At 48.4% G+C, this 27,986-nt stretch overlaps 1 protein-coding gene across 2 annotated transcripts; it reads right to left on the bottom strand.

The window, feature by feature from the left end:
- Positions 1 to 645: 645 nt before the first annotated feature.
- ANKRD13B (ankyrin repeat domain 13B) lies at positions 646 to 27,986 on the bottom strand. 2 transcript variants are annotated; one of them, XM_074189111.1, is made up of 15 exons: positions 27,807 to 27,986; positions 15,106 to 15,241; positions 14,603 to 14,727; positions 14,391 to 14,436; positions 13,102 to 13,245; positions 12,290 to 12,479; positions 12,124 to 12,190; positions 11,002 to 11,083; positions 5,465 to 5,529; positions 4,180 to 4,310; positions 3,819 to 3,976; positions 2,625 to 2,777; positions 2,075 to 2,235; positions 1,710 to 1,786; positions 646 to 997 (listed from the first exon to the last, which is right to left on the bottom strand). In XM_074189111.1, the coding sequence occupies exons 1-15, from the start codon at positions 27,912 to 27,914 to the stop codon at positions 778 to 780; spliced, it is 1,863 nt and encodes a 620-aa protein (XP_074045212.1). In that variant the 5' UTR covers positions 27,915 to 27,986; the 3' UTR covers positions 646 to 777. The 2 variants fall into 2 exon arrangements, with proteins under 2 accessions (XP_074045212.1, XP_074045213.1); XM_074189112.1 differs by lacking the exon at positions 1,710 to 1,786 and having other exon boundaries at positions 811 to 997.

Below are 27,986 nucleotides of genomic sequence, written 5' to 3'. Positions count from 1 at the left end.
ACTCAGGGAGGGGTCGAGGAGGGCCAGGCCCCTCCGAGGTGCTGGTTTGTGTTGGGGTGGAGCGGAGCTCCCCTTCCCCCAGGGGGTGGGCCAGATGTTGGAGGAGGGGCTAAGAACGTTTCCCCAGGGCAGAGAAGCAGGCAAGGAGTCAGTATGGGGGCAAAGGGGCCAGGGCTCCCAGTCTCCTGCTCGCCCATCCCTGCACCTCTCCAGGGTCCCAGCACCAGCTGCCCCTCTGGTGCTGCTCTGGGAAGGGTCTTTGAATCAGGAGTGGAAGGGGGAGGGAGAAGATGTGGGGGGAGGGGAGAGGGCAGGACACAGCCAATGAGGAAGGGGTCAGAGCCACACGTGTCCCAGGTGCCCCAGAGCCCCTTCTGCTCCTGCCCTCCTCAGCCGACCTGGCCCTCGGCCCCCTCCTCCATCCCAGCCCCCAGGCACCACCTCAGCATCCTCTTCCCCTGCGCTGTCCATGGTACCCAACCCAGGCCCCCAGGGCTCAAGCATTTCCACCAGAGGCCCAGTTCGACCCCTTCCCACTGCCCTCCCTCCCAGGGGCCCGATCTGAGCATCGGGGCTGAGGTGGGGGGAAGGTCCTTCCCCTCCCTTTCAGTCTCGTCCCCGCCCCGCCCCGCCCTCCACCAAGCCAGTGGGGAGGGCTGGTCCCGGGCTCTGGGGATCCGCAGCCCCAGCACCCTGCGGAACCGTCCCCAGGAGGCTGGAGGCGGAGGTCCCTGCCCGGGGAGTGGAGGGGTCGGGGGTCGGAGGGGGCCACGGGGGCTACTGCTCAGTCAGTGACAACTGAAGGATCCGTTTGAATTCTTCCTCCTCTTGGCGCTCCCGCCGCTCGGCCTCCTCCTGCTCCTGGGCCGACAGCTCCATGGCCAGGCGCAGCTGCTCGTCGTAGCTAGGGAAGACGTGGCCGGGGCCGCCAGGGCTGGGGTCGGACACTGGAGGGGCCGGGGGGCCGGGCTGCCGCTGGGGAGTGTGCTGGGGGGGCCTGTGGGGAGAGGAGAACGGTGACACACTCCAAGAGATGGAAGGAGGGGGACCACTGACCTTGCCCTTCCAGCTCTTTCCCTGGGGGAAGGTGAGGAGGAACAAAGACCAAGATCACAGGTGGGGCACTGCCGGGAACTTCACGGGCCATTTTACAGAGGAGGAAGCTGAGGCCCAAGGAGGTCTGGAGGGAAAGCTAGATGGGAGCTCAGTGACCAGTTAGTTCAACTCCCTGATTTTACAATCGAGGAAACTGAGTCATGGGAAGAGGAAGTGATTTGCCCAAAGTCCACTAGCCAGGAAGCAGGAGAAGTAGGATTTGAACCCAGACCCTCTGACTAGCATCCCATCCAGAACTCTCCCTTAAACGCAATTCTGACTTTTACCTAGGCTTGGGCAACTTGTCTGACTTGCTTTTAAGAGGCTGCCCCAACCTGAAAAGGTGTTTCCACCAAAAGCCTTGGGAAGGGGGACCCTACATCCCCAGCACCTGGGCTTCAATGGAGCACAGTCTGCCTAGGGTATGGAGAGGAGGTGCCCTAAGCCTCTAACCCCTTTGCCCTCCCTGTGGGCAGGGAGTCAGGCACCCTGGAGGGTCTGGGAGAGAAATCCCCAATCCCTCTCCCCGACCTTGGAGCCACCCAGGGCTTTGGTTGAAACCCCAGAATTCCCACTTGACCCCACCTGGTGCCCTCTGTCCCTCTGTCACTGACCTGTCTGGCCTTCGGCCTTCCTGGGACATGGGGTGGGTGCCAGGCTTGCTATTGGTCAGCGCTTCCCAGATGGTGACCTGGGAGAGTGGGCACCGGGCATGTTAACCTGATCCTGAAGTCACCCACCCCCCCAAAAAAAATCACTACTCCTTTTCCATCCCCAGCATAAGGCCTTCTGGGCTTTTCCCCTGGGAGGGGTGGGGTGGGTGAAAGGTGGTGAGAAGGAAAGGGCAAGGATAGGGAAGGACTGACCCACTCAGTCCCTGGGTTTCAACTGATGGCAGGTGTGGCCCCATTGGGTGCCCTGACTCCACCCTAGTCCCAGTAAGAGGCAGTCAGAAGTGTGCACTGCCAGCTGGGCACACCTGATCGTATTCACTGCCCGCCTCTAACAGGCTCTGCTGGATGGCAAACTGCAACAAATCATCTTCTTCCTCACGGCCTGGCTCCCTCTGGCTGCCTAGGACACTGTACCCTCGGGGGGCCTCAAATAGCGAAGGTGCAATCTCACAGCCTCGGCATGATGCTTGGCAGGGGTGGGATCAGGTGGTGGGAAGACAGAGAGAGAGACACACACACACATGAGTGGAAGAAGGACCAAGATGCACATGGTTAGGGATCATTCTAGTCCCACCCCTTCATTTTAGGGAAGAGGAAAAAGATCCAGAGAGGGAGAATCACCATCCCATGTTAGAGTAAGAATTTGAACCCAGTTCCGGGGTTCACTTGACTATACCACCCTGGGAATCCCTGCTGATGGGGGGTTCCTTTGGTGGCCCAGCTTCCCTTAGATCCATCCCAACCCTAGGTCTGGGATCTTCAGGGTTTTGGCCAGTGAAGACCAGGGCTCCTTAATTTGCCATGATGAGGGTGAGGCAAGGAGGAGGTGTGTGTGGGGGGGAGATGCCATCTCACTCATGGAACTGGAGCTGCTGATGCTCGAGTTGTCACTGCTGGGGGAAGGGGCTTCACTGCTGGGGCTGCCTCGGACGGACGTCACTGGCTCATCACAGCCGTTCAGGTTCCCAAAGGTGATGCGGGCATTAAGGATGTGGAAGATGGGGATCTCTGGGGAGGAAAGGGAAGGACTGATGAGGGCGTCCTCTCCAAACAGTCACAGCTCCCCCCACCCCCCACAGCTGACCAGTATGTCACAGCCTTGGCCAGATGCTGACCAGAAAGGCATTTCATCATTCATTCAGAGAACATTCCCATAGAGGGGAACTGTTTGGTAATGTGGAGGCCAAGGCAGAGATCCAAACAACCCCTGCCCTCAAGGAACTTACATCTTCCTAGGTCCCTGATTGAACTAGTTCATAAAACAAGGTGGAAGGGACCTTGGGGGTCCTCTATGAGCTCATTAAGGAAACAGACTCTAAAAAGAGAAGCAACTTGCCTAAAGTTAGAGAGGAGAAGGAAGGAGAAGGAAGAACAGGAGAGAGAGAGAGAGGGAGAGGGAGAGGGAGAGAGAGAGAGAGAGAGAAAAGAAGAAGAAGAAGAAGAAGAAGAAGAAGGAGAAGGAGAAGGAGAAGAAGGAGAAAGAAAAGGATGAGGAGAAAGAAAGAGGGAGGAAGGAAAGATAAGAGGAGAGAGAGGAAGGGAAAGAGAGATAGAGACAGACAGAGAGAAGGGAAGAGAGGAGACAGTGGATAAGAGAAAGGGGAGATGGATGGAAGGAGACTGAGACAAAAAGACAGGAGAGTAAAAGGGGAGACAGATAAAGGAGGAGGGAGGGATGGAGGAGAGAAAATAAGCAAAAGGGAGGAGAGAGAAAGAGGAGATTTGGGGAAAAGGGGAGAAAGAGGGGAAGGAAGGAGAGAGAAAAAGAGAATAAAAGAGTAAAAGAGGAAGGGGGAGAGAGAGAGAGAGAGAGAGAGAGAGAGAGAGAGAGAGAGAGAGAGAGAGAGAGAGAGAGACAGAGAGAGAGAGAAAGAGACAGAGAGAGAGAAGAGAGAGAGACAGAGAGAGACAGAGAGAGAGAACATTAAAATGTTCAAGGAATGGAAAGTAGTGCTTAGAACTCCCCATAACCCTGTAACCTCAAGCTGGGGAAAAGAGGGCAGATTTGAATGGTCAAATTGACAGGGGAGAGAGGGGAGGCATACTCACCGATCTTGACAGGAAAACCGGGAGGCAGGCGCAAGGTGATGAAATCTCGGAGCTTGGCAAAGAGGGCATTGCTGATGGCCATGAGGTCTATGATAGGAGCCACTTGCTCACATAGGGACAGTGGGTGTTCCTCACACAGCCATAGTTTAGCTTTGAACCTAGGGTGCCAGACCCCCAAGGTGAGGTGGGGGGTGGAGATCTTAAGGAAGGAAGGCTCACCCCCTCAACTTATCCTCCCTCTTCCTCCAACCCTTCCCTGCTCATCTCTGAGCCCACTCCTCTCCTGCCCCATGTCCCTTCTCAAGGAGCCAACCCCCCGTCTCCTGCCATGCTCAGAGCCTGGGAATCAAGGTGTCCTCACTTCTGGGTCTTGGTGGTGAGCTCCATGGGCCTCCCCATGTCCCGGTTACCAAGCTCAAAGCTGGGGTTGAAATATTCCTCTGCAGTGATGGCAGTGGGGTTGGTATGACTCAGCGTCTGAGTGATCAGGGTCTGTGCCAGGAAATCAATTCAATTCATACCAATTCAAACAGCATGTACATAGGATCCAAGGATCCTGATGCCAGGATTAGAAAGAACCTCATAAGCCATGTAGTCCAGCCCTTTCATTTTACTGATGAGGAAACTGAGGTCCAGAATTGACTTCCCCAGGAGCACACATCTAATGTGTCAAAGGCCGAATCAGAACTCTGTTCTCTGATGCTAGAGTCAATGCTCCCTCCAATTCATGGAGCCATTCTCAGTTCTAGATAGGACAAAATAGTCCCAGCCCTCAAGGAGTTTGTGACCTACTGTATGTGAGGACATAGAGGTAGAAGATGGAAGAAGCAAATACAAAATAAACGTGCAAGAATTTGTGTCAGCAACCAGGGGAATCGGGAGTGGTTTCTGATGGAAGTCAAAGCGTAAGCTTGAGGGAATAGGGGTTTCATCACGACGGGGACTTTAAGGAGGGGATGGCAAACAACCTATACAAAGAGGGCACAGGGCACAGTCTATACAAAGGAATAGAAGTAGAGGATGGAAGGTGACGGGTGAGGACCAGCCTATGATAGACAGCGAATGGCCAGACCGTCCAGGGCATAGATCAGTGAGGCCAGAACACAGTGCTGGAAGATGAGGAAGTAAGCATGTCGCAGAAGGAGTTAAAAGTCATAGCAGTAGGTATTTGATCCTAAAGGCAATAGGGAGCCATTTATGTCTCCTAAGATCGGTTGGGTGACTCCATGGAGGATGAATTGATACAGCAGACAAAAATCCTCCCTCCACCCACCATGATCTCCAAGCATCCCCCTTAGTTTACTCATGGGCTAGAACTCCCGTCAGCCTCACCCACTGCACAACTAATTCATCAACAAGTATTCATCAGGCTCTTACCATGTACCAGACACAGTGTTCAGTGCCAGGATACAAAGAAAAGCAAAATCAGTCCTAGCCCAATCCTGCTCTCCAGGTCACCATCAGGCTGACATAGCCTATAGGTATCCAAGAGTTCTGGAATTGAGGGGAGGGGAAGAGTAGGATCTCGGCAGGCTGTCAGGGGAGGAGAGGAGGCCTAGAAGAGTCTCCCCACTACTTCCCTTCTGCCCTGTCCCCACACTCACATGGTCACTTCCAGTCATGCCCCTCCCCAATATGGCACTCACCCCATTATTGGGCCCCCCGTGCTGCTCAGCGATGCCCAGGAAGGACTGCAGTGGGGTCTTGTTCCCTGCAAGAGACAGAGGTCTCATCACATAGGCAGGTACCACCTGTTCCTACCTGCCTCCCTCAGCATCCAGGATATGCAAGGTCCATGGCAAGACACCAGGACCAGAATCACAGCCAAGGAAGAAGATAGAAGGGCTGCCAAGATCCCTCTCAACTCTGCTATTCTATGGTTCTAGCCCATGCTGGGCAAGGCAGATCCAGGAGCTGAGCAGGATGCCCTGGGGCTGCCAAAGGGCCAGGAGAGAACTGAAAACAGCCACCTTCCACCTCCCCAGAACTAAGAGACAAAAATTATCATCATGATTTTTAATGATTGTTGACCATAAACAATGAAACTAATAACTGATGGACATAATGCAACCTGAGATAATGGACAGGATGCTGAACATGATAATCCAAAAGACTCAGGTTCTAATCAAGCCCCATACATGTGACCCTGGGCGAGTCATTGAGGAAGGGTCTCAGTTTCCGCATCTGTAAGTCAGGAATAATCGTCTACATCACAGGGTGGATATGAGCACTTTGCAAACTTTAAAGTGCTATGTATATGTCATCTTTTATCTGATGGAACTTCATAAAGTAATGGTTCTTACTACTGTTCTTTTATATTTTCTGTCTGTCCATCTATTGTGCAGCTGAGTAAAATTATTCTTTTCTATAACTAAAGAAAAATATCAGGAAGTCATTAAACCTTTTTCTTTCTCAGTTTCCTCCCAGAGTTGATTGAGGGCCAAATGAGGTAATATTTAAACAGTGTCCGATATATATATAGCAACTATTTAATAAATGCTTGTTTCCTCCCTTCATCTTCCATCAGTTCAGCAAAAGCACCCTCAGGACAACCCCAGTGGTAGAGAGGACAGGAAACTATATGCACTTGGTGTTTCTATAATCATTTGGATCACTTCTGTGAAACATTTCCATTCCTTGTCATTTGGAGATCATGAATATTCAATGAATTGATGGTTACTGAAAATGTTGGTCCTGAATTTTTATGAGTCAGCATTATGTCTACAGGATGGTGGGCAATGGTCTTATCTGGGGTGATCCTCCATGCCAGTACAATTTATTTGACTCAAGAATATTTGGGGTGGGGGCAGCTAGGTGGCGCAGTGGATAAAGCACCAACCCTGGAGTCAAGAGGACCTGGGTTCAAATCTGCTCTCAGACACTTAATAATGACGTAGCTGTGTGGCCTTGGGCAAGCCACCCCATTGCCTTGAAAAAAATTTAAAAAAAAAAAAGAATATTTGGGGGACTGTATTTGAAGTGCAGGGATTTGTCATTTATTCAACTCTCTTGGCATCAGTTTTCATCATTTTTAAAACAAAGACTTGCATTTCTATTGGAAAATATTGTGTCCAAGTGACTGTGAACAATGGCTCTATTGAGGTCGGCCTTCTAGTTTCAGTATGGCTATTTATTTATACAATTATATACCAGAAAACTGCAGTTTTATATAATTCGGGTAACTTGATAGTATCTAAATATTCAGAATGCACTAAATAGCATCTCCTTGCAAAATCTGTATCTATCTGGATAGAGCACCAGTCCTGGAGTCAAGAGGACCTGAGTTTGAATCCAGCATCAGCCACTTAATAATTATCTAGCTGTGTGACCTTGGGCAAGTCACTTAACCCCATTGCCTTAAATAAATTTTTGGGTGGTGATGCCTGAATCTTTTATAATAATTGCAGACTCTGTTTCTGAAAAAAAAATTCATGGAACTTAGCCACTTCTTTATTACTTCTTTTCTTTTCTTTTTTTTTAAGTTTTTGCTAGGCAATGGGGTTAAGCAGCTTGCCCAAGGCCACACAGCTAGGTAATTATTAAGTGTCTGAGGCCGGATTTGAACCTAGGGCTGGTGCTTTATCTACTGCGCCACCTAGCTGCCCCCATTGCTTCTTTTCTGATAATATTTTTTGACTGAATTTCTGTGATTATCATCCCTGGAAGGTCTTTTGTATCCACACTTAGATTTCAGTCATTCTAAGCTCTATCCAAAGATAGCCTATTTCTTCAAGTTTCAAACTGAATTGGCATGCCATCGGAGCACTTTTGTCAATCCTCCTCCTCCTCCTCCTCCTCTTTTTTGACAAAGACCTGTTCATCCTTCTAAAACTACCTTAGAGTGGTAAGCACTGTGATTATGAACACTGTACAGGCTTTTGTTCAGCTCATTTTTCAACCTGTTGTGCATTTTACTGTTCTAAAAGCGTGCCATGACTTAAATTGCAAAGGTGTTCATTGCTCTAAAACTGTTTTTCCTATTGAGCTTCTGAGTAAGGATAATAGGAACCAGAGATTGAGAGCTGGATGGAAGCTAAAAACCATCTTGTCTGATCCTCTCACTTTATAGATGTAAATTCTGAGGCCTAGGGAAATTTAAATGACTTAGAACTTTAGGCTTATGGATCTAGAACCAAAGGGGACCTCAATCGTCCTTGTCCATTATCCTCATTTTATGGTTACGGAAACTGTGGTCATGAAAGATGAAGTTATTTTTCCGATGTTTAGCATGTATCACTTCATTCACTGACCTCCATATTGAAGACAAAAGCTTTGAATCTCTCTTTTTCCTCATCACGCTTTAAGAATTTTTATGCTCATTCACTCCAAAGATCTTTTTCTATCGCTGAAGAAAAGGTCTATGCAACAAAGAGACTGTAGAATGGGTTTTTTCATAGAACCATATCGTGGTTCCATGTACGTCCAATTATTATTATCATTTCCCACTCTGCTCTCCAGAAACTTGAATCCCAGCTTGGGTAATCTGGGGGTAAATCACTTCATTCCTCTAGGCATCATCCATAACACGAAGGATTATGAGAAGAGATGTGAGAAAAAATGCCCATTCCCACAATTGCCGAGGTCCACAAGTGTTACATGCTTCTGCCTATGTTCCAAGGAGTTATGCTAGGAGTTTTTTCTCTTTGTTAAAAAATAACATTTGTGACATGGAATTGTTCTTTGGAAGGGAAAGTGAGGATAGTGGGAGGAAAATGTGATCTTTTTCAAAAAAAGGACACCAGGGGGCAGCTAGGTGGCATAGTGGATGGAGTACCAGCCCTGGTGTCAGGAGAACAATGAGTCCACATCCAGACTCAAACACTTAATAATTGCCTGTGTGACCTTGGACAAGTCACTTAACCCCTTGCCTTAAATAAATAAAAAAAGGACACCAATGAAATTTTTTAAAAAATGAAGGAGTTGGACTCCAATGACCCTTTTACCTTGAAGTATTTGATCATATAATTCTCTGACCTCACATATACATATACACACATGCATACTTATGTAAAATGAGGGCTTTGAACTCATCGACTCCTAAGATCCTTTCCAACTTTAATTCTAGAATGCTGTGTTGGTATCTGATTCTCAGCTTACTCTTGTGGTATAAGGACCACGAACAATAACATTTTAAAACTTCAACTACAGCCCAAGTGCTGAGGTGTGTGTGGGGGGGCGTTCAGCTAGGAGGGGGAAAAAAGGCAGAAGAAGAGCAATCCAGACTCCCCGGTCAAAACTGTTCTATGACTTGAGGAGATGGTCTCTGAAGTCAGCCTTCTGAGGAGTCTCTCTGGTCTTTGGGGGCTGGTGGTTGGTCCATGGGCCACAGTCAAGGTGACACTGGAGGCCATTGCAATTAGCAAAGACCTACCTAAATTTGCCCCCTGCCAGCATAGCCTTCCAGACCAGCCATTATTATTATTATTATTATTATTATTAAGATTTTTCAAGGCAATGGGGTTAAGTGACCTGCCCAAGGCCACATGGCTAGGTAATCATTAAGTGTCTGAGGCCGGATTTGAACTCAGATACTCCTGACTCCAAGGCCCGTGCTCTATTCACTGCACCACCTAGCCACCCCCAGACCAGGTGTTATTAACCTTTTATTGTGTCCATACTCCTTTGGCAAATGGTTACTCATGGACCCCACCTCAGAATAAGATTTTTAATGTATAAAATAAAATACATTGGGTCAGATAGGTGGCACAGTGACTAGAACTCTGACCCTGGAGTCAGGAGTATCTGACTTTAAATCCAACCTCAGACACTTAATAATTGCCTAGCTTGTGTGACCTTGGGCAGGTCACTTAACCCCATTGCCTTAAATAAAAAAAAGTAAAAGTAAAATAAAATACATAGGATTACAAAGAAAATCAATTATATCAAATGAATGTTATCAAATTTTTTAAAAAACAAGATCATATTTGTATGACTCCCTTGCTCAGATTCTTTCCATTTGGACCCCAGTGACCCTTTGCTGGGATGCTAGATTGATATGTTCTGCTGTGTAAATGGCAATGTTGTTTTTTTCCTTTTCTTATTTTGAATTTAAGTGTAAAAAAAATTACAAAAAAATAAAAGAACCAAGCTCATAGACCCCAAGATCCCTTGTTGGAGAGCCATGATAAGGGAGGGGAATTTCATGGTAAAAAGAAACTTTAAAATCTGATATCCCTTTAGCTCTTTAAGGTTGCAAAGCATTTTAGGTTTTCAGGGTTATGTTTGTTTGTTTGTTCTTTGCAAGGCAGTGGGGTTAAGTGACTTGCCCAAGGCCACACAGCTAGGTCATTATGAAGTGTCTGAGATCGGATTTGAACCCAGGTCCTCCTGACTCCAGGGCCGGTGCTTTATCCACTGCGCCACCTAGCCACCCCCACAAAGCATTTAAATACATTATCATCTTCAGTCCTAGACAAAGTCCTAGTCTGTAGGCTGAGCAGTTCTTACTTTACCCACTTTATACAAAGAGCTGAAGAGATTTGCCTTGGCTTTTGTGGTTACTAAGTACCGGAGCCAGGACAGAAATTCAACCCTCTGGGTTTCCCTGATTTCCTTTAAGGTTCCCATCTTCCTCTCCAGGGACACTCTCCCTTGTCCCTCTTTTGTTATGTCTTGTATGTATTTGTGATTCAATCTTCCCCATTAGACTGGAAGCTCCTCGAGGACAGGGACTGCTTTCTTCCCTGGGTCTTCCCAAGGCTCAGTCTGCCATCCAGTAGGCACATACTAAATGCTCGCAGACTGGCTGACCAGGCTAGGATCCCTCATTGTCACATTCCCTATTTGCAGTCAGGATAACTGAGGCTTAAAAGGGACAGTCGTCGTTTAATTCGTCAGCGGTAAGGCTGAGGCTGCGGCCAGCATCTCCCTGCATCTCCCTGAAGTCTCGCTGAAGTTGGTGTGAAGGCAGGGGACTGGACCTTATGACCCCTCCAGGTCCCTTCTAGCCCTGTAATAAGGCCACTTGTTTCCTCTCCTTCAGGAAATGAGTGGAGAGATTGGGTTGGGAGAAGAGGGTGGAAAGCCCACTTGAGGGGGTGGGGAATTAGGTGACTCCCTTGCTCAAGGTCTTTCCACTGGATCACAGTGACCCTTTGCTAGGATGCTAAAAGATACCACCAGAAAGAGCAGTGGGGACCCTGCCCACCTCACCCAGCCCCCCCCCCCCTGCTCCCCCCATTACCTTTGATTTTGCCTTTGTGCTGTTCGGACAAATGCTCTGTCCGTGTTCTGGTAATGAGCTCCACATTGGAAGCACCATATACCTGGAAGAAGTCAAAATGAAGGGTCAGAAGCAGATTCTCCCACTCCCTCATCTTTCTCCCCACAAAGTGAGCTTTCCATCCTTTTCTCCCCATCCAATCTCTCCACTCACTTCCTGAAGGAGAGGAAACAAACGGCCTAATTACAGGGCTGGAAGGGACCTAGAGAGGTGCTAAGGTCCAGTCCCCTGCCTTCACAATATCATCAGCAACTTCACTAAGACTCTAAATTCCTGGAAGGCAGGGACCTCCTCTTGTTTGTGCCCAACACTTAGCACAAGGTACCTGTGATTTCAGCAAGGTGGGGAACGCCCCGGTAATGCTTAGTTTTGTTGAAAGAATAAATGATCTAAACAATGAAGCCTCCCATATGTGGGTGCAGGAGCAGCAAGGTAGACAGTGCAAGCAGCACTGGAGTCATAAGGCTCAGCTACATTACTTATTACTTTCCTTGAACAAATCTCTCATCTTCTCTGGGCTTCGGGCTCTCATCTGAATCAATGGGGTTAGACCAGATATTTGCTAAGGTTTCCAGTTCTAAAATCTATTCTCTGGGTCATTATCCCCACTTTATAAATGGGAGAAACTGAGCCAAGAATGGGAAAGTGACTTGCTCCAGGCCTTGTATTTAGTTAGTGACAGGAAGAAGAGTCCAGGTTCCCAATATCCTGCTTACTACCTTTTTTATGAGATCATGAGATCTCCCTGCCCTTCATCATTCGATTCAATATTCATTCAACATTTATAAGAACTTACAGGTGCCTATCACTGTACGAAGCACTGGAGAAACAGTAAGAAGCAAGAGACACAGGGCAGCTAAGTGGCACAGTGGATGAAGCCCCAGCCCTGGAGTCAAGGGGACCTGAGTTGGAATCCAGCCTCAGATACTTAATACTTACTAGTTGTGTGACCTTAGGCAAGTCACTTAACCAAAAAAAAGAAGCAAAAGACAGTCTCTGCCCTCAAGGAAGTCCCTCTCTTGCCCGTGCTGAGGGTAGCCACCAGGTTCCCCTTCTGTGCCCAGTCACCTGTGTGCCCCTCACCTTGGCCTCATAGCCATTCACCATTTCGGTCTTCTCACTGCGCCAGCCCAAGATGCCTGTCTTATTCCTGGAGAAGTAGAGGGTTGTTGAGACTGGATAGAGCCCCTGAGTTCTGGGGGGGCCTGAGGAGCCCCTCCCCCTCCCACAGTCTCCCCCCCACCCCCACCTCTCAAAGGAGATGTTCTTGGTGTCCAGCTGAGTGGTGACAACAGGCGCAGTGAGGCGGCTGAGCACCTGCTCTTCTGTAGGCTGGACAGCGGCCAGTAAGACGTCACGGTCGTGGGCAGCCAGCGCCAGCGTCTCTGTGTAGACCACTCGCCGGTCATGATCAATCTCCATCACCACTGCACTTGTGTCTGTACCAGGAGTTGGAAGAGACAAAATAGCAGCTTGAGGAAGGAAAGACAAGGAAGGTGAGAGTCTTCCCCTCCTTCATTCCCTTCCCCTTGTGCCTCTCAGATACAGAAGAGGACACACACCGTACCCCTCTACTACAGAGCCTCCATCCAACACGCATTCATTATAAATTAATTTCATTCATTCATTCAGTGAACATCTATTAAGTATTTACCATGTGTCAGCCCTGTTAGATACTGGAAATCAGACAAAAATCAGTTTACCCTCAAGGAGCTTGCATTCAGGAGGGCCTGAGTTCACATTTGACCTCAGACACCTGATATTTACTAGTTATATGACTTTGGCCAAGTTACTTAATACCATTGCCTCACAAATACCAAAAGAAGGAGAAGAAAGAAGAAGAGGAAGAAGGAGAAGGAGGAGGAGGAAGAGGAGAAGAAAAGTATGTCCTAGGGATGGGTTAGCCAATAAACTTTTTTAATAAGCACTTAGCTATGTGATAGACATGTGCTAAGGACAGAACTATGCAAGTGCAGGGTCTTCTGGGACTTAACTCTAACGTTCTGCTCCTCCCCCATCTCTTTCCCTTCCTGACCCATACCACTCATCCTCTTGCCTGACCTTGGCCCCTAAAGACGAAGCTACGGTTCCCCCGTTGCCACGTCATGTGGTCAAAACCGAGGAGGGTGGTGTCCACTCGAAGGTTCTGTCCACTCTTCCAGACCTTGTAGGTGTCACTGGGGCAGATCTTAGACACCAGGGGCACTGGGGAGAAAAGGTCCGTCTTTCAGGAGGTTGAGGCTAGAAGTTTCCAAGTCACATTCCCCCTCCCTCCTTGAGTATTTCTCAAGGCACAGGGCAGTAGACTCTTCCCAGAAGTAAACAGGAGGTAGATCCTAGCTTTTATGAACCCCTCCCCACAATCCAATCCATCCATCCTGAGCCAAAATGGCAGTAGTTAGGCTTGGGGAGAGGGGGTGGGAGGGGGTCGGACTAGATAATTTCTGAGGGCCTTTCCAAAGAGGTTAAGCATGAAAGAACACCCCCCCCAAATGCACTTACATCACCTTACCCAACTGGATTGTAACTAATAGAAAATGCTCCAGAGGACAGGGAACCTGGGTTCACATCTTAGCCCTGGAATCATTTAACCCTGGGTTTAACTTCTCTGGGTATCAGATAAAATGAGGGGGTTCACCTTCTGATGGTCACAAAGATGGCGGTGGACCCAAGATGCAGAGTGAGACATACGTTTTTGAACATAGCCAATATAGGAATTCATTTTTTTTTGACAATGCATATCTACAAGTGTTTTGCTCTTCTTTTTTTCAGTTTAATGTATTAATGAGAATTTATTATTTAGACATTCATTTATTCATTTAACAAATGTTTACTAAGCATCTTCCATATCTAGACCAGGACATTCCTTACACTGTTACAACACATAACACTTATGTATTATATAGTATAATGCACTAGAATTATAGGGTCTCTTCCTTCCAGTGAGGGAGAATTTATTAATTTTAAAAAGGGGAGAATAAAATAAAATGAGGGGATTGGACTAGATGCCACCAGTGCTTTATCTCTGATTCTATGAATGAACAATGAACTTGGGGATCAGACCCAATCACGGGCTGATGACCCAGTTCTGCTACTCTCAAGTTGGCAGGTTGTTTCTGCCCTCTGGGTGATTTTACTCCCCTATAACAATAGTGGTTGGCCTAAATGATTTGGAAGGGCCCTTTCAGTTTCAATGTTCCCTGGCGCCAGGATCCTGTGATTTGATGCCCTAGCTGCCAGGAGCCCAGAAGAAGGCCTCGGGACAATGGTCTGTCCCTCGCGTACAGGAATCGGGGCAGGCAAGGTGATGGGGCCCTCCCCCACCCCCAGTCCTATATGGTGTGACTCACCCCAGCTGGTGAATTCCCATTTCATTTCCACGTAGAAATCCTGGGCCTGGGCCAGAGAAGAGAGGAAGAGACAGTGGGTTTGTTTAGATGAGACTGGCTGGTAGGAAGGGGAAAGAGGAAGAAGGGAAGGAGGGAATGAGCAAGGACGGATGGAACTGGGGAAAACTAGAGGACCAAACGGGTAAGGCCCAGGAGGGCTGGAGTGGGGTTACCTTCCGGAGTTTCTCCAAGAGCACAGGTACCCCTGCCAGCCTCTTCACGGCCCGCTGGTAGTCCCGGTATCGTAACACAAGTTGTACCAGCTCTAGATCCCGTGTGCTCACGGCTTCCTGCAGCACTGGGACAAGGGCAAGCACGAGAATCACTGGAGGTTCCAAGGATCCTAAGTCTAGAACTGGAAAGGCCCTCAGAAATCAGCTGGTCCGACCCCCCGACCCCCCTCCCCCCAAGCCTAACTACTGCCATTTTATAGATGAGAAAATGAGGCCCAAGAGGTTAAGCAATTTTTTCAAGGTGTCACAAATGGTAAGCAAGGACTGACTCCAAACCTAGGGTCGTTCCCAGACACAATTCAGATAGGAACACTTTCTGGGTCAGAAAGTGAGGGCTTTGAGGCAGAATAGTCAGGTCGAAGAAGGGGCAATGGCTTCTAGGAGTGGGGCAGTGAGGAGGCAGGCACCGTGCTAGGAAAATGGAAGGGAAGGAAGGAGCTCACCTGTCCAGCCACTGCGATTCTCTCTGCCCACGTCTGCACCGTGAGCCAGGAGTACCCGGGCACACTCCAAATGTCCCAGCGTGGTGGCCAGATGCAGAGGAGTTCGGCCCCGTGGGTCCAGCTGCTCAATGTCCACCTGAGAACAAACGTGGGTTTGGTCACCTCTTTTCCCAGTCACCTCTAACTCCCAAGTCAAGATCCACCATGTGGGGAGCAGGCCCTGAGTGTTCTAGATTTGGGTCCTAGTCCCAGTTCTGCCTTTTAATAGTTGTGTGACCTGGAACGAGCCCTTTCCCACAGTGGAGTCTTGGTTCCTTCAACTGTAAAATGAGATAATAATTCCCACCAGGCTGACCTCACAGATTTGCAAAAACCAAATGGATCAGCAGATATCTCCATGCTTTGAAGAGTTACTCAGAAAACACAAGAGCAGGTGAGCATAAATTAGATATAGACCAAATGAAATCTCACACCACATATTAAATAAGCTGCAAATGGACCCATGACTTAGAATTAAAAGGTGACATCATAAGCAAATTAGAGGAACACAAGGAAGATGTTACCTTTTTCTTTTCTTTTCTTTTTTTTAAAGTTTTTGCAAGGTAATGGGGTTAAGTGGCTTGCCCAAGGCCACACAACTAGGTAATTATTAAGACATTACCTTTCAGTGCTACAGCTAGGAGAAGAGTTCAAAACCAAACAAATAACAAAGAGGATCACAGAAAATTCTGGTAATATAAATTCCAAAAGTTCTTTTGCACAAACCTAATATAGTTGGAAGGGAAATTAAAGAAATGTTTATTTAAGGAATCAAATAATTAAGAAATCTGATTCCTTAAATAAACATTTCTATTGTTTAATTTTAAAAGTATATAAAATGATGCCATGTATGTCACCAAGTTTTTTTTTGTTTTAGAGATAGTTATTTTCGAGAAAATGTATTATTGATGTTAATATAAAATGGGAGTATTGTTATTTTAAATATTTTTTTTTATATTTTTTGCAAGGCAAATGGGGTTAAGTGGCTTGCCCAAGGCCACACAGCTAGGTAATTACTAAGTGTCTGAGACCGGATTTGAACCCAGGTACTCCTGACTCCAAGGCAGGTGCTTTATCTACTATGCCACCTAGCCGCCCCTTAAATAAATATTTTAAAAGAAATAAAATTAGAAGGGAGTCAGGTAACTGAGAAAAAAGTTTTTTCAGTTTTTCTGATAAAAGTCTTATATCCAAAGATATAAACCAATTCAAATTTATAAGACTAAGAGCCATTCCCCAATTGATAAATGGTCAATAGATATGATCAGATGGTTTTTAAAGGAAGAAGACCAAGCTATTGAAAACCATGTGAAAAAAATGCTAGAAATCATTCATAATTTGCAAATCAAAGAACTCTATGATATGGAATGGGGAACTATCTTGCAAAGATGACAAAAAAGGAACAGGACAAATGTTGGAGGGGCTGGGAGGAAATTTGATCATACTGGAATGAAATTTGGAGCTATGTCCTTGAAGTTGTGACTTTGACCCAACTATTCCCCCCTCTTAAGCCCACACTCCCAAAGAAAGCAAAGAAGAAAAAGGATCCATACTGCAAAAATATTCGGAGCAGTTCTTTTTGTAGAAACCAAAGTTTGGCAATGAAGGAGGTGCCTACCTCCTAACTAATTATGGTTTGTGAATGTAAATGGGAAATAATAATGGGATAGAGAGTTTCTGAGGAAATTGGGAAGACCTTTATGAACTGTCAAAGAAGAAACTGAGCCAAATGAGAACAATCCATACAATGACAACAGAAAAACAACTTGGAAAGATTTTAGAACTCTAAATGTTGCAACGGCAAATCCAAGTTCATAAAATTGAAGGGGAAACAGGTCTCCCACCATCCTGCCAGAGGTGATGGATTTTAAAAAACAAAAGACAAAATAAAAGAAAAAAGATAGATTTTAGTGAAGATCTGTTTTGCAGGATCATATATATTTATCAGGAGGGTTTTTATCTTGTGGGAGGGAAAGATAATAAATGCTTGTAAAAATAAGGAAACTGATTTTTAAAACCATTTTTTAAAAAGTCCATTGTATGACAACAGAAAAGATTGAAGCAAAACAATCTATCTAGTCTGTCCCTCCCCTTCACCTTGGTCATGTATCTGGAGTAATTCCCTCCCACACTTGGGACTTTTCAGTAATGGATGTGCCCCCAGATTGGGAGCTACCAGGTTGAGCCATTCATTCAGCACCGATAGTGAAGAGTTCTACGGCACTTTAAGGTTTACAAAGAGCATGAACATTAAGTATAAAACTCAGCGAGGTGGGTGCTATAATTATTATTAACATTAAGTATATAACTCAGCAAGTGCTATAATTATTATTATGATGTCCATTTTGCAGATGTGAAAACTAAGAACAGGAAGGTTTAAGTAATCTGCCCAGGACTCCACAATGAATATGTGTCTGGGCAGTATTTGAACTAACTTGAGTCTTCCTGACTCCAGATTCACTGCTTCATCCACATCAGGTGCTCATTCATTCATGTCATACATACATACATACATGTATTTAACAAATAGTCATTATATTTCTGTGTATGAAGAACCATGGATACAAAGATAAAAACTAAATACTTGTGTTTCTTTTTTGTAACCTTTGTTACAAAGGAAAGCTTGCTGTGTAGGCGTGCAGGGGTATCTTTGGAAATGATTTTGATGTAAAAACAAAAGTCATAAGTAACTTTTTCTTTTTAAGTTTTTGCAAGGCAATGGGGGTTAAGTGGCTTGCCCAAGGCCACACAGCTAGGTAATTGTTAAGTGTCTGAGGCCGGGTTTGAACTCAGGTACTCCTGACTCCAGGGCTGGTGCTCTATCCACTGCGCCACCTAGCTGCCCCAATAAGTAACTTTTAAAAACATTAATGCAGGTAAATATTGTTTCTTCCTCAAGAAACATATTCTATTGGGTGTGACGTGTATATACATACAAAGTAGCAGGGGGTTCAGCTAGAAAAGCCCCCCCACACCTTGAAGGAGATAAGAGTGGCAAGAGGTAGAGATGAGAAGGAAGCTAGGCACAGTGGACAGTCTGGGCAAAGGCTTGGAGATGGGAGATAGAATCCTGTTTACTAGGAATAGCAAACAGGATAATTCAGTTGGACCATAGAGGTCATGAAAGAGAATATTATGTAATCAGCCTAGAAATGGAGCCAATCTGTGCGGGTTTCCAAGGCCAGACAGGGGGTTTGTATTTGAATTTCGGAGCATTAGGGAGCTCTTGGAATTTCTTGAGCAGGGGGAATGACTTGGACCCATGCTTTGAGGTCACTCTGAAACCCCAGCTGGGGCAGCCCGGGATAGGACGCACTCTGCACTCTCTTCCAGGCTGTCTGGCATTCTCTGTTGTGCCCTCCTCCCACCTCTTGAGGGCCTCCTGAGGCTGAGGAAGGAACAATGCCTCCTCCACCATTTAAGATGGAAAAAGACCTCTATTCATTGCCCAAGGTCTGTGGCTAAGTCTGGGTGACCAGGATGGGGAGGCAGGAAGGAATCTTACTCTGAAGGCATAGAAGGGGCTCCCCACTACAGGATCAGTAGAAGGGGTGATGCTGGTTCAGGGTGAGGGGCACAAGAGAGGAAGGGGAGTGGCCAGAGGGCAGGAGATGCCAATGACACCCACTCTTCCTCCTACATCTGCCTCTCCCTTCTTTCTGAACAATTATTCACAAACCCCCATTGCCTTTCTGGTCCTGGCACAGCAGGGCACCAACAAAGTCCTGGAAAGCATGATGGGCATCTCCCATGTCCCAGCTGCCAGGCTGCTCTGCATCTCAGGGCAGCCAGCAGCTGGCAGTTGCTACGTTGAAGGCCAGAGGCTGATGCTGCCCACTCCTGAGGGTGCCAGGATGAAGCCTCCAAAGGACCCCTTCACCACTGCCCTAGGGAGGGCCCAGGCCCGGGCAAACATAGCCTGGCACTGCCTTCTCCATGAGCCTGTCCCTAGACAGAGGCCAAGGAAACTCTGGCTAGCTCTGAGTTTTGAAAAGATCTCCTGTCTTCCCTTGTACCCCTAGAGTCATCTAGGCTGTATCACTCATCACAGAACTCACTCCCTTTCCAGTTAAGAAGGATGACCCTGCCCCAAGCCCCTGCAGGGCAGGAGGACTATTCTTCTGTTCAGTCATTCTGCTCATCTCCAAAGGTTTTGATGTAGGGGCTGAGCTCTGCCAGGCTGCAGGTCACTAGATCTCAGCCTGGCATTTTGCAGAGCCACCACATCCCCACCTTGCACCATCCCCATCCTGCCTCGCCTACCAACCCCCTCCCAGAAGGCAAAGGTGCAAACATGAGGGGGCGGGGTGCTCAGAGGAGCCCTGATCAGACTGATCTGAGAAGAGCAGAGCTAACTGTGGAAATGCCATCTCACCCAGTGCCTAGGTGATAACATTCATTAAAGACTTCTACAAAGCCAAAGAAAGATATTTAATTGCCAGAATAAAAAGATTTCTGGCAAGATGGCACATCCTGGTCTCTCTGTTGCTGTTCAGGGGAACAAGGTAGGAGACCCAGTAGGGAGACCCTCTCTCCTGGGCTCTCAAATCATCTCTCTCCTTGAGGAAGTCAGAATTTTTGCAGTTGGAACCCTTCCCTAAGACATAGAAGGTGGGGTCTGCCCACTTACCCACACAGATCTAGAGCCAGAAGTCAGCTTCATTTTACAGAGAAGGAAACTAAGTCCCTTTCAGGGATTCAGCCAAGGCCACTGAACTGGTAAGTGTCTAAAGCAGGATTTGAATCCAGAACTTCATGACTGTTAGGGCCAGTGCCACCCACTAGGCCAGTGGAGTGAAATTCACACACAATGCCACAAACTAACATTATCTATGTTCTGCTGCATGTTTATTTCTTTTGCTAAGTATTTCCCAGTTCCATTTTAATCTGGTGCAGGCTGTATTTCCCCCTTCTCCTCCCCTTCACCAGCCACACATAGTTTTCACAATACACATATGTGTGTGGTGGGCACATGAACCTGTACAAACCACACATTCAATCCAACATGCATCGACATGGATGCTCTATGTGTGATCCAATATGCCACAACGTGGAATTCTCAGAGGAAACATGTATGTGCATATTAATGCAGCAGGTATGTGTGTGCCCTCATCACAAGGCAGAGACACAGACCACCCCATATATGTACCAGCACAAAAGACCCAGTATGCATTTGCCTAGCCCCCACACATGAAGGTTCCAGCACATGGAGTCATTCCTAAACACCTTTTGAGAACATACCTTTCTACAGAGAACACAGACTTTGAATCGGAAGCACCCTTGGAATTTTCGACTCCTCTCATTTTACATTTGAGGAAACCGAGGCACAACACAGAGAAGTAATTTGTCCAAGCGGAATCAACACCAGAATTTGAACCTCTGCCTACAAATCCAGGGCTTTCCACACACATACAGGTGTGGACCATGCACTGTCACGTGTGCACGTGTGCACTGTGTGATGACCTGCCTGTCATAGCTACACATACAAAATCCTACCGAGGTGAGTTGTGGGCCAGCCAAGCCTACACCACACTTATGGCAACACAATGTACTATATGAATACATACATGACCCACAGAGACAAGTACACATGTATATGGCCCAACATACATACAGGCTTATTTCAATAAGTCTATAAGACACAGAGAAGCATATATATAAGCACACATATCTATGACATCATGGAGCAGCAGGTGCAAGCAGGCACAACACCTGAATACAGATCATACATCCCAGAATCCACGCTGAGTGTGAGTGTGCACATAGTCACACAGGGGGTGCCGCCCTGCAAAGGACGGAGCCCTGGGCCTTGAAGGAGACACCAGGGATCTAGTCTGGGTTTTGCCACTGGTTCAATATGGTTTTGGTCAAGTCACCTTTCTCTCCTGGGCCTCAGTTTCCTCTTCTAAAAAATGAAAGGGTTGGATCATACAAAAGACAAGACCCCACCTAGATTCTTGTCTATGAACACAAAACAGCAAACATGCTTGTATGTACACTGACATGTGAACATACAATGCTCTTGACACTATATGTGATCTTGGATAGGTCACTCACCTCCCTGAGCCTCATTTTCCTCAACAATAAACTTGGGGTGGAGGGAGGTAGATGGCAGTCCCTCCTGGCTTTATTTGTGATTTGCTCCTGAGAGGACCAATTGGAGAATAAAACCAGCCAAACCCCACCCCTGAGACCCAGGCCCATCAGTCCCTGAGAGAAAGCCTCCGGGGGCAGGCTGCCAGGTCTCCTTCCAACCCCATCCTGGGCGGGAACTGACCTAGAATTGTCAAAGCTTCTATCTATCCCTTGGGAAGTATCAGCCAGCCTGGCCCCATCCCAGGGTTCCAGTGGACTGAAATACCTCAAGGCCTGGGGCAGGGGAGGGAGGGGAGGGAAGGAAACCTTACTCATCCTCTCCCAGGAGAGCTTCTCCTATCCCTCCTCACACTACAGTGTGATTGCCACACCAAAAGTACTATTGAAAGACTATTCTTTAAAGCCTAGGGTCTTGGGAGAAATCGAAGTCTGTACAGGTGAGAAGGTAACATGGAATTAAAGTTATTAAACATTTATTAAACACTTGCTGTTTGCATACTACTATCACTAATAATAAGGCTTGATTATGGCCCTATAATTAAATGGTATCAAAGCAGGTCCTTGAACCCAGGGATCATTTCCTAGTTTTGACTCTTTCCTAGAGAAGGAAAGGAGATGCTCAGGGGCACGTAATATTAACTCCCATTTATATTGTGCTTTAAGGTTTATGAGGGAAGTTGTTGTAATATCCGTGTCCCCATTTTACTAGCTCTCAGAGCGGGTAAGTGACTAACCCAGGGTCTCATGGCTAATAGCCATAACCGGAGCTTTATTGTCTCCATTTCATAAGTGTTAACTTTAAAAACAAAATCTTTAAAATATAGGTCAGACAAGAAGTTTTATTCTCTGGGATTTTCCATTAACCTAGAGGTGGAAACTATCTAAAGATGGTCACATTGAGGTAGGGGACAGGTGAGCAAACTAAGTGATTTGTCCATGGTCCTAGTCACCCCAAAGGCAGAACTAGATGGAAGAGACACTAGGAAGAATTCTCTGATTGGTCAAGAGTTGTTGTTTATAAAAACTGAAGCCAAGACTGTCTATCTGGTTTGGGCGTGACTCTGCCCTGGAGACACTGGGGGGCTCTTTGGACATGCCCCCCCAACTCATCATCCCCTTTCATCTCCTCTTAGTCAGATAGCCTGTGGCTGAGAGATGGCACCTTGGTGCAGCCTGGCCCATCTAAGAACTGACTCTGTTAGAAGGGGGGCAATAAGGAAGATTCCCCCTGCACCAGTCAAAATAGAGACCCAAATTTCTTAAGGAAAGGGAAAGACAATAGGCAGCGGGGAACTGGGGGGTATGGGTGTAGGGGGGTTGCTCACTGCTGACTTCTCCACCCCCAGACCTTCCCAGCTTTGCTATGCTGACTCCCAGAAGCACTGCCCCAACTAGGTACATTAGTCTGTTTCCTTCCTTCCCCAAGGTCCAAGGGGACATTGATTTTTGGTTTCTGGGGTTTGTGGCTGGCTCCCTCTGACCTCCTAGCTGTGGTGACAGCTCCAGACCAGGGTTGGTGATTAGGATGCACCCAGCCCCACCAGCCAAGAGTCTCATGGGTCAGAGGGAAGGGGCTGTATTGGTTCATCCTCCTCCCCCACTGTATATCTCAGATAGTTAGAGGGCCCAATCAACATCGGTCAACCTACTAAGCCAGAAGAGTTAATAACCTCTAGAGTAAGAAAATACTTATAAAGTGATTTACATGTTATCTCAACAGTCCTGGTAGAAAGGATCTGATATTATCTCCATTGTACACATGAGGAAACTGAGTCAACCAGAGATCAAATGAATTGTCCATGGTCCCATAGGTGGACGGGATTTGGATTTTTGAACTCAGGTCTTCCTAATTCTAAGGCCAACTCTCTAGCAAGAAAAACCAGTATAGGCAAGAGTTGGGGTGGGGGAAATCTGAGAGTGAGTTGAGGGCACCTCCTTAACCACCCCATTTCCAAAACTTCTTCTATGTGTGTTCAAGGCAGGGTGCTGGCCTCTGGGGAAGTAAAGACAGAAATGGAACATGCTCTGTCCTTAAGAAGCTTCTATTCTGTGTGTGTGGGGGGGAGGGAGTTGGGGTTGGGGACTAAATTATAAAGGGAGAATAAGAAAACTTAAGATAGTCTGGGAAAAAAAGAAAGAACAGCTAGAGAGATCAGGAAAGGTTTTGAGTGGGAGGAACACCTCCCACTCAGAATTCTAAGGAGGCAAGTGAGGGGGAAGAAGGGAGAGCATTCTAGGCATGGGGACTATCTATATAAAGGCAGGAACCCAGGCTAGCTCCCTTCATCCCTGAAATGGGGTGAGGGTGGGAGGCAGAGAGAAAGGGAGACAAAGGAAAAAGAAAGGCAATGAGATGGAAGGGTCAGAGAGAGGAGAAAGGAAGAACAAGGAAGAGAAAGATGGAAAGGAGAAAAAAGAGACAGAAGAGAAAGGAGAGACTGAGAGGGGAGGGATAGAGAGAGGAGGAGAAAGGAAGAACAAGGAAGAGAAAGATGGAAAGGAGAGAAAAGAGACAGAAGAGAAAGGAGAGACTGAGAGGGGAGGGATAGAGAGAGGAGGAGAAAGGAAGAACAAGGAAGAGAAAGATGGAAAGGAGAGAAAAGAAACAGAAAGGAGAAAAGAGGAAAAAGCTCTAGGAAGGAGAAGGAAGAGACAGGGGAGAAGAGACAGAAAGAGAGAATAAAGAGAAAGGGGAGAGGGGAGAGGGGAGAGGGGATAAAGTGGGGGAGAGAATGGAGAGACAGAGACAGAACCCATCCACTGTAGGCCTCCTGGCCCTTACTGAATCTCAGGAGAATTGGACCCCTTCCACCTTCCCCTGGAGCAGTCCAGTGCTCCTTTCTCCTGAGCATCATTAGGGATACAGTCTAAGGAAAGTTGGCATCTCTGTTGCCTTCGGTCCTGGGATGGGCAACTTGGCAGGAGTTAAGTCCTTGCCTTAGCTATGGTGCCAACTCTTCACTCACCCTTAACATCCATCCTGGTGCCAGCCAGGGTGAAATGGACATGCCAAACCATCCAATCAGTCAGCAAACATTTACAGCGTCACCTTTGAACTCTACCTCAGACCCCCATTTATATCCAGAATTCATTAATTTAGGAGACAATCGTGGGAGAGAGGGAACAGGACTGGATTTGGAGTCACAGGACCTGGATTTGAACCCTAAGTTCCAATACTTACCAGCTGGAGAACTTTGGACTTGTCACATGACCTGTCTAAGCCTCAGTTTTCTCCTCTGTGGACGAGATGACTTTGAAGTCCCTTCCAGATCTCAAGCTAGGTGTGAACCAAATCTCAAGACTCAGGCAACCTTTCTCTCTGCTCCAAAGCCCATCATATCTTCCCTTCCTTTTCCCTAGGGAGTTGCCAGGCCTAGCCACAGGCTGTCCCTTGCCACTTGGATTTTCTTGGAGCCAGGAGGTGTCTGTTATGCCAAATTAGAATGGGGAATCCCTGTAGTTCTCTGTCCAAAGTGGCAAAGGCAGGGGCTGTCCCTCAGTGGAAACAAGGATGGCGGAAGTTAAAATTGGAAACAAGGGCTCTGAATCAGGGATGGAGAAGTTGTCAGTCCTCACCAGAACTCTAGAGAACACCAGGAATTTCCCACTCCAAAAAGCCATCCTGGGCAAAGTGAAGTTGGAGGGAGCTACCACCTCACACTGGGAGACACCCTTGGGTGACAGGTAAGAAAGGAAAAAACCCTGGTTGTGATATGAAAGCACTTGGGTTCCAATCCTGCTCCTATCTCTTACTACTTGTATGACTTTGTGTAAGTAATTTAACAGTTTTGAACCTCAGTTTCCTTTCTTGTAAAATCAGTAGCATGGATTAGATGACCTCTAAGGTCTTTTCCAGTTCTATATTTACGATCTTTCAGACATTATGTGGCTTCTGAGGGAAGCCTGCTTCAGGTAGGGGGTCCCACTGTGTCTGGGTGGCAACATGCCAAGCCCTGATCCTGAAGGAGGCTGGGCGTCCTGCCATGTCCAGTGTTCCCCTGGAGACGGGTGAGGGTTAGCCTCCCCAGAGTCACCTCTATCACCTGCCCCATATTTAACTGGCCTTGGAAACTGGATCATCAGCTGGTGTCCATTTCAAGGAAACAACAGCTCAGAAAGTAAAAGGGAGATCTTGGCTGTTTCTGAGGGCAGTCCTGGAAGAAGGGAAGAGAGTTAGGGAAGTGCCACCAGTGGACTGTTCCCTCCAAATGAGCTCCTCCATGCTCCCTGCTAGCACTGCCCCCCAGCCCCAGACTAGGGGGGCGTCAGTCACAGTGTATGTGGTCAGAGATGAAAGAGGATCAAAAAGATAGAAGTGGCAAAGCCATACCAAAATGCTAACTATGATTCCCCAACTTGCCTTTGGTCAGTTCTTGCTGAGTCTGCCTCCCATCCCTCCCACTGCAGCTCCTACCCTTGTCTTGCCAGGCAGAGAACAATCTGGAGCCTCTATAGAACCACCCTTCCAGCCTGCTGCCCTCCAAGCTAAGGCTTTTCACCAGGAGAGCTTGTCTTCTCTAAGGAGGTCGAGGTCTGGGATAAGGCCAGGGCCTTGACCCTGGCTGGGGCCTGCCCTTATAACCCATCCCTGGCTTTGAGGCCTAGCAAAGATCACCTCCCCCTTTTCTCTCTTCAGCAGGATGCTATTAGGTAACACCCCAATTCTGGGATTATTGTTGCCCAGATGACCAATTCCACCCCCCTACACACACACACACACACACACACACACACACACACACACACACACACACACACACAAACACACACACCTCCCTAGCCTGGGCCCTTAGGGTCCTGTTGTTCATGAGTTATCCTCTCCCTGGGGAAGGCTTTGTTTTTCCTACTGGAGGAGACAAGGAGAGAGGGCAGGCCTCCACCTGGATCTCAAATGGAGCTGAAGCCCAGGGACCTTACTCTTGACTCGACTTCATCCCACAGATTGCCCCAGGAAAGGCATGACCAGAGACCTGCTTCTAGGTAACTCTTCTGCCATAGTGGGGCTAGGCTGTCTAACTTTGGGGTAACTGAGCCAAGCCCACCCATCTCCCATTCAGAGGCCTAAACAGGAGCTGCACTGACAAGCAGCTAAGGGTTGGGGGTGGTAGCAACAACTGCTCCCCCACAACTCTCTACTGTGGGGGGGGGGGCATTGATTAAAGATGTAAAGATGTGTCTAAGCCTGGAACCGTGGCCATAATCTCTGTAGGAAAGGGAGATAGATGCCCACCTGCAAAAGGGAACATACCACGAGGAAGTCAGAGACATGAGCCCCTGATCTACCCTCTCCCCCACACCTAGCAGCTCTGTGGCCTTGGTGGTCACTGAGGCGGAGTTCTCCCTCTCCGTTATTCTAGTACCCCTCTTTTTAAGGTAGGAAGAAGCGTCGCGAGAATCTGAAAGCTCAGAGGGTTCCATCTAGGACTGGAAGAGGTCTGGATCTACCCCGAAAAACCACATCCATTCACTGCCCTGGCCTTGCTCTGTCTCTGGGAGTAGGGGAATTCAGACAGAGCTGCCCTTTCCCTTAAGCACTTGAATGATGCCAGAAATCGGGGCGGGGAGGACTCCCCCTGGCCCTGGAGGGAAGCCCTAAGACTCATGAGAAGGTAGAAGGATCTGGGGTCTAGGTAGACCCTGGGTGTTCCTCTCCCACCAAAACTTGAGAAGCCAGAAACACAATAGAGGGAGGTCTCTAGAGGGACCTCCAGGAGCCCCGCCCAGTCTCTCTCTCTTGACCTCTGACCCTGTCCACACCCAGAGCATCCATCCAAGCCCCGGCGTGGCTGGGTGAGGAGACCCAGCCCCAGCAGGTCCATCTGTCTCTGGGATCTCAGTAAACAAACGGGGAGGGGTCCCCTCTGCATGAACCCCAAAGAGCTGGAGGAGGTGAGGGGACCCAAAGGAAGGGACAAAGACAGAGGAGGGCCAGGCCGCCGACACCCCCCACCCCCAACCGTTGTCGAGTTGCAGCCTAGGTGCTGGGGGGCTCCTTCCGCCCTAGCTCCACTCCGGGCTTCAGGGGGTGGGAGAGGCGAATGCAAGCCTCACCGTGGGAGATGAGGGGCACGGGGTAGCCTGCGCCTCTCACCCCGGCTTCTGATGACTTGAGGGTCGGGACCCAGACACCCGCAGACAATCGGGGCGGGGGCCAGAATCGGAGTGAGGCCTAGGGGTCCTGCTCAGAGGGCCAAGGAGAAGGTCCCCGCAGGCGCCGGGCCCCTTGGGCAGCTCCCACGGGCCACGTGGGGGCCCAGGCCGGGTTTTCCGGTGTAAATACGCCGGCTTCCCCGGCCGCCTCTCCAGCCGCAGCAGCGTGGCCCGGGCCGCTCCCCAGACAGCCCCCTCCCCCTAATAAGCGCACACAAAGACCAGTCGCTGGGGGGGGGACCCTCCTCCCACGCAGAGGGACCCCCGGGACCCCGGAGCGCCCCGGCCCCGCCCCGAGCCCCAGACGCCCCGACGGCGGCCCGGCCCGCACCCCCCCCAGCCCCCAGCCCTGCGGGGCGCCCGCACCTGCTGGCCCTCCTGCCATCCCCCCCCTCCCGCCCGGGGCCCCCACCCACCTGGCCGCCGCGGACCTCTCCCTCGAGCTCCCGGGGGCGGTTGTGCCAGACCAGGTAGTGCAGCGGGTACCTGCTCTCCGGCCCCTTCCTGGCGGCCGAGGCGATCATCCTGCCCTCCGCATGCCGGGGGGCGGCCCTGCAAGCCCGGCCGCGGACGGCTGTGCGGGCATGTGCTGGGGA

Source organism: Macrotis lagotis, chromosome 5 (genome assembly GCF_037893015.1).
Source record: "Macrotis lagotis isolate mMagLag1 chromosome 5, bilby.v1.9.chrom.fasta, whole genome shotgun sequence".
Taxonomy (NCBI): Eukaryota; Metazoa; Chordata; class Mammalia; order Peramelemorphia; family Peramelidae; genus Macrotis; species Macrotis lagotis.
Note: the sequence above shows the minus strand (reverse complement) of the source record. Positions and strands in the feature narration are given on the sequence as shown.

Bases quoted from the DNA above. Each gene is read 5' to 3' on its own strand.
- ANKRD13B (XM_074189111.1), bottom strand. From the start codon at position 27,914: ATGATCGCCTCGGCCGCCAGGAAGGGGCCGGAGAGCAGGTACCCGCTG. The intron at 4,311-5,464 runs GTGAGTGCCATA...TTCCTGGCACAG, and splicing joins ACGGGGGGCCCAATAATGGG to ACCCTGATCACTCAGACGCT. The intron at 2,778-3,818 runs GTGAGTATGCCT...TTTCCTCCCCAG, and splicing joins CGGTTTTCCTGTCAAGATCG to AGATCCCCATCTTCCACATC.